General features: G+C 68.3%; 3 protein-coding genes across 3 annotated transcripts in view; 1 reads left to right on the plus strand and 2 right to left on the minus strand.

The window, feature by feature from the left end:
• Positions 1-1241, minus strand: part of CHLNCDRAFT_8973 (hypothetical protein) — a gene marked incomplete at both ends in the record, with an annotated part of 2000 nt that extends 759 nt beyond the window's left edge. Inside the window, 5 exons of the mRNA XM_005848458.1 lie at positions 65-202; positions 331-394; positions 564-713; positions 860-960; positions 1068-1241. Coding sequence (XP_005848520.1) covers positions 65-202; positions 331-394; positions 564-713; positions 860-960; positions 1068-1241 — 627 coding nt within the window. The remainder of the gene's footprint in view (positions 1-64; positions 203-330; positions 395-563; positions 714-859; positions 961-1067) is intronic.
• Positions 1242-1629: 388 nt separating this feature from the next.
• CHLNCDRAFT_145017 (hypothetical protein) lies at positions 1630-4642 on the minus strand (the record flags this gene model as incomplete). The annotated part of the gene is made up of 9 exons (XM_005848459.1): positions 1630-1696; positions 1835-1973; positions 2120-2297; positions 2511-2618; positions 2898-3278; positions 3378-3542; positions 3714-3785; positions 3916-4155; positions 4334-4642. 9 exons carry the CDS (start codon positions 4640-4642, stop codon positions 1630-1632), a joined length of 1659 nt encoding a protein of 552 aa, XP_005848521.1.
• A 334-nt stretch (positions 4643-4976) lies between these two features.
• CHLNCDRAFT_145018 (hypothetical protein) overlaps positions 4977-5524 on the plus strand; it is a gene marked incomplete at both ends in the record, with an annotated part of 1283 nt that continues 735 nt past the window's right edge. Inside the window, 2 exons of the mRNA XM_005848268.1 lie at positions 4977-5109; positions 5243-5299. Coding sequence (XP_005848330.1) covers positions 4977-5109; positions 5243-5299 — 190 coding nt within the window. The remainder of the gene's footprint in view (positions 5110-5242; positions 5300-5524) is intronic.

The raw sequence follows: 5524 nt of genomic DNA on the forward strand, positions 1-5524 counted from the left end.
AAGGGGAAAAACTTTTTTGAAAAAATGAACCCCCCCCCCCCCCCCCCCCCCCCCCCCCCCGCACACACCTCAGCGCCTCCAGGTGCACCAGGTTGCCAATCTCGGGCGGCAGGTGCTCCAGGTGGTTGATGTGCAGCGACAGGCGGATCATGCGGGTCAGCGCGCCGATGCTGGGCGGCAGCACGCGCAGCTTGTTGGCGTTCTGCGGGGCGGCGGCGGGCGGCGGCGTGTGTGTGTGTGTGTGTGTGTGTGTGTGTGTGTGTGGTGGTGGTGGCGGGAGAGGCAAGGGCGGCAAGCCTCCAGCGAGGCCCGGATCCCTGCCTAGCCCACCAGGGACAGCCAGGTGAGGGCGGTGCAGGCCCCAATCTCTGGAGGCACCAGCGTCATGTCGTTGCTGCGGGGCAGGCGGGGAGGGGCAGATCAAGCCGAGGCGCGGCTACAACGGGAGGAGAGCACAACCTTCATGCATCCCAGCACCGCGTCCCGCGTTCACACACACCCATGCGCCTGAAGGCGCGCAGCCAGCCTCCCCCATGCACCCACCCCCGCGCGCTCACACGCACCTGTGCAGCGAGAGGCGGTCCAGCCTGGCCAGGGCTGAGATGGTGGGGGGCAGGGTGGGGATCTTGTTGCTGTGCAGGTCCAGGCGCTGCAGGCGGGTCAGGGCGCCGATCTCGGGGGGCAGGGACGCCAGCTGGCACTCACTCAAGTCCCTGCCGGGCGGCTGGGGGGGCAGCCCCACACTCAGGAGCAACGCGCAGCAGTCGCATGTGCCCCACCGGGCCCCAGAAACACCCAGGGCGCGGCAGGAGCAGGCAAGGACGGCCAGGCGCGGCGCAGCGTGCGGCGGAGCGCTCACAGCCATTCCAGGTTGGTGAGGGCGCCGATGCCTGGCGGCAGCTCGCGGATGGGGTTCAGGTTGAAGAACAGCTGCTCCAGCGACTCCAGGCGGGTCACCACCTGCAGGCGAGGTGCGACCAAGGCTGGCCTGTGTGGAGCACTCACAGCCTGGCAGCCTCGACTTGCCAGCGACAAGCCGCTGTAGCCACGCGCCGCCCCCAGCGCACCGGCGGCAGCTCCTTGAACACGTTGTCGGGCGCCAGCAGCGCCTGCAGGCGGCCCAGCCGCGCGAGGCCGTCGGGCAGCGCGCGCAGCGCGTTGTGCGTGAGCCACAGCTTGCGCAGCGAGGGCAGCTGGGCCACAGCCTCGGGCAGTTCCAGCATGCCGGCCTCGCCCAGGTTGCTGCAGGAAGGGTGGCAGGGAAGGGCGAGGCGAGGGAGGCTGCATGACCAGGAGGGGTGTGTGACCGGCACCCGCCGCCGGCGGCGGCAGCAGGCCATCACGTCTTGCACTAACTAGCTGGTGTCGCCGCCGCACGCATCGCATCATCCACGCCCTTTACCCTCCCACAAACCAGGCTGGGAGGCCCCCAGCTCTCACACTCACAGCTCCGACATCTCGCCGCTGGCGTCGTCCCACTTGATCCTTTTCCAGCTCATAACATCCGAGCCCTCCCGCCACTCCTCTGCCAGCGAGGGGGCCGCGTCTCGAAGCGCATGGAGCACAGCCAGGGATTCACTGTCCACCATCGTGGCCCCAGCGCCGTCACCCGAAGCCATTTTGCAGGATCTAGGTGACACGAAGCGCTGGAGCAGGCTGGGGCTCCATGAAGTGCGCCGCCAGATGGGCGGCTGAGCTGGAGGCGGGAAGGGGCGCATGGGCGAAGCTCAAGAGAAGAAGCTCTCCAGCACATTGACCTTGCTGCAGAAGCCTTTGATTACTGGGAGGACACAACAGCGGTACATACAACTCGTGCAGCTTGTTCCCCCCTCACTGGCCCCGCTCAAAGCCTTCAGGGTAGACTGCCGCCACCGCCTGCCGGTGCTGCTCCACCGCCTCGGCATCCATCTCCGCAGCTGGGCCCCGCTCGTGGCGGTAGTGGCCAAAGGTGTCCATGCCAGCCACCACCGTCACTGCAGACACCCAAGGGGTCCAGAGCAGCACAGCAGAATTGAACACACTGCGTCTTTGCGCTGCAGCACGACTTCAGTCCTTTCAGTCCCACAAGGGCGCCCAGCGGTTCCCGGCAGCGACGCCCAGCGGCAGCCCCAGCCCTCACCCGAGTCACGTGGGTCGAGGCCCTGCTGCACGTGCGCCGCCATGTAGCGCAGCGCCAGTCCCAGCCGCGCCTGGGACCCCGGGGCGGCAGGCCCCGAGCGGTGCGCCGTGCGGATGTGGTGCAGCGTGGCCTGGCCCGGAGACAGCGGGATGCACTCCCCCTCCACCCCCTCTAGCTCCTGCAGGGCAGGGCAGCGGCAGCAAGAAGCACAGGCAGTCAGCACAAGGCACTACTCCCACTCCCTCTCTACTTTTGATGACAGGTGGTGGGCAACTCAGGTGCCTGCATCCAAGCAGGGTTGCTCGCAGGCTGGCCGCCTTGCCTGGATAGCCTGCCCCTTGAGCAGCAGGTTGCCCTCCCCAAACGTGTCGACATGCGGCAGCTGCGCCACGTGCGACCCAGGCTGGAAGCGCAGGCAGCCGTTGGCGGCGCTGCTGGGCGTGAGCGCCAGCCACACGGTCACCACATCCGGCGGGCTCAGGGCGACGTAGGTGCTGTCCTGCAGGCCGGCGGAGAAGGGGATTCAGGCGGCAGCTAGCACTCAGTTGTGTGCAGCACATTGGAGTGCCAGCAGCAAGAGGTGGCCCGCCTGGGAACCCCTGCTGGAGCGCAAGCAAGCTGGTGCGGCCCCCTGCCTCGCCTGGTGCCAGGATGTGAAGGCGCCGTCGCCCGGCTGCTTGCAGAACCAGTCGCTGCTCCAGCACAGCAGGTTGGCGCACCCCCCGAGCGCCTCTGAAACAGCACCCAGGATGCGCGGGTGGTGCGCCAGCTGCCACACCCAGGGCAGCAGCAGGTGCGACTTAAAGCGCCAGTCGCCTTGCACGGCGCTGCCAAGGCGCTGCTGGTACCGCAGGTACTGCTGATGCAGCTGTGCCGCCTCTTCGCTGCTCACTATCTGCACCGGCCCCGTGAACCCCTGCTCCGCATACTGCTGCCGCTGCTCTGGAGCGAGCACAGGCGGCTGCACTTCTGCCGGCGCTGCTGCTGCGCGCAGCTGGGCTGCCGCCATGGCGCTCTCGGCGGTCGCCTGGCTGCTGGCAGCTGCCGCAGGCGCCGCCACATCAGCGTCGCGCGGTTTGTGCGCCACAAGGAAGAGCAGCCTGTCTGTGAAGTGCAGCGTGTCCTGGCCCTCAAACTGCTGCTCCACCTCCGCTATGCCCTGCAGGTCACGAGGAGGGCAGGCCAAGGCGGTGGCATCACACGGGCCGGCGACAAACGCTCGACGTGTGCCAGCTGCATGCGCCGCCAGCTGCTTCACGAGATGCGCAGCTGCGGTGATGGCCCCAGCGGCAGGCCCTGGTGAACGCCTTGCCTGCTCCAGCTCTTGCTGGCTGCAGTGGCTGAATGTGGACCAGAAGCGGGATCGCATCATGCCCAGCCACGTGGCCTTGGGCAGCTGGGCGGCATAGTCGTGGGCGTGCACCTGACGGGCGGGCGCAGGCGGGCGGGGGCGGGGAGAGAAGAGGAGCCGAGGGGTGGTCACAAGGAGGCCCAGCCGAGGGCTGCACCTCGGCTCCGCACGCGGCACAGCCCAGCAGCAGGCCGCTGCATCGCCCTGCACAGCGGGGCCCAGCCAGCCACCCCCGCGCCGCACCTCCACTGAGAAGCCGGCTGCCTGCATGGCCGCTGTGAACACAGACTGGTGCGGCTGGTGCTCCCTCCAGATCTGCAGCACATCATGGAGCAGGCGCAGCACAGGTGTGGGAGGGAGGGTGATGGCAGGGCTCCAACGCCGCATGTCGCCGAGGTGGTCAACCGCATGCCAGCTGGCGCCGCCCCTGCCCAGGCCCACCCACCTCCCTGGCCCGCCGGAACAGCGGGTAGTCGACTTGCTGCGGGCGGGTGATGGTGACGGCGACGCCGCCTGGCGCCAGCTGGCGGTGCAGCCCGGCGTACATGGCCGGAACGTCGGCGGCGGGGATGTGGTGCACCAGCTCCTTGAGCAGTACATGGCTGTACCGCATGGACTCCGCCGGCAGCGCAGCAAACTGCACCGCGTCCAGCAGCAGCGGCTCCACGCGGTCGTGCGCCAGCGCCTGCGGCGGCGGCGGCGAGAGGGGCAGGCGGCATTAGCGAGCGGGGGGGGGTGCAGTGGTTGCCACAGACGCACGTGCCGACCAGCACCTGCCCGTGCCGGGCGCCAGGGGGCGGCATTCTCCGCCACGACCATCCCCACCAGCCTCCACACCCCGCCCACCTCCTCGAATCGCTCACCTTTTGCAGCATCTCAGCAAACGCATCGACGCACAGCACTCGGCGCCGCACCCGAGCCGCCAACGCCAGCGCCTGGGTGAAGTTGCCGGTGCCGCCGCCCAGGTCCACTATCTGTGCCTCCTCATCCGGCAGGCCAAAGTGTCGCAGCAGCCGCTCCAGGATCCAGTCACGATACTCAGGAGAGCTATAGAAGAACGCCGCCTCGTAGCTGGCGGCCACGTCTGTGTAGTGACCGCCGCCAGCGGCAGGGGCGGCCTGCACCACCCCTGTCTCGCCATCAGATCGCTCATGGCCTGCTTCCCCCACCATTGTCCCGGCGGCCGTTGGCGGAATGCGGCGTGGTGCAAAGCGGGAGAGGCTGAGGTGAGCTGGTCGGCTCACTATACAGGCTGGTGGCGAGACTGGAGGTGCGCGTGTGACGTGCATTGCCTTTCTGATGGTCAATTGGGCCGCAGCAGACTGGCGCCTGAAAATTTGCTGAGCTGGCGCTTGGGCCACAGAAATGAACGAAAACGGCGCTCGTCATGGATGTTGATCTTCCGTGTGGGTGGATTGCAGCTGGAGTGACTGCATGGCGCCCGCCGCGCGATGATGGAGCGCTTTACTGCTGCTTGGTGCTAGACAGAGGACAGCCGGGCCGGGAATGACGGAGGAGGGCGGGAAGCCGGCGGCCAAGAAGGCGAAGAAGGCGGCGGGGGAGAAGGCCAAGAAGGGCGGCGACGCGGCGCCCGCCGCCAAGCGGCAGAAGGCGGCAGAGGCCAAGCCGGCCAAGCAAGGTGGGCACGGGCAGCCTGTAGTATCCGCTGACCAGGGTCCTGGGCCTGTTAACCTTGGGCGAGGCGCTGGGTTCCTCGCACCATGCCGCCCTGCGTCATTCCCCTATGCCGCGTGCTGCCGCCTTTGTTGCAGAGGAGGCGCCGCCACCGCAGGAGGCATTCAGCATGGAGGGCCAGCTCACCCGCGACTGTGAGCCTCGGTGCTGCCTTCGGGCTGGTGGCAGCGTGCCAGCACGCAGCCGAAGCCCTTTGCCTGCCGGAGCAGCCCACCCAGGGCTTTCCTCCACGCACCTCGCTCTTGGCTGCCCCTGTCTGGCCCACCCTCCGTGGTCCCACCCGCCCCCACCCCGCAGTGGCTGTCATGATGTACGGCTTTGGCGACGACATGGCGCCTCTGCCGGAGACGCTTGACCTT

Source organism: Chlorella variabilis, assembly GCF_000147415.1.
Source record: "Chlorella variabilis unplaced genomic scaffold CHLNCscaffold_8, whole genome shotgun sequence".
In the NCBI taxonomy this organism is placed as follows: Eukaryota; Viridiplantae; Chlorophyta; class Trebouxiophyceae; order Chlorellales; family Chlorellaceae; genus Chlorella; species Chlorella variabilis.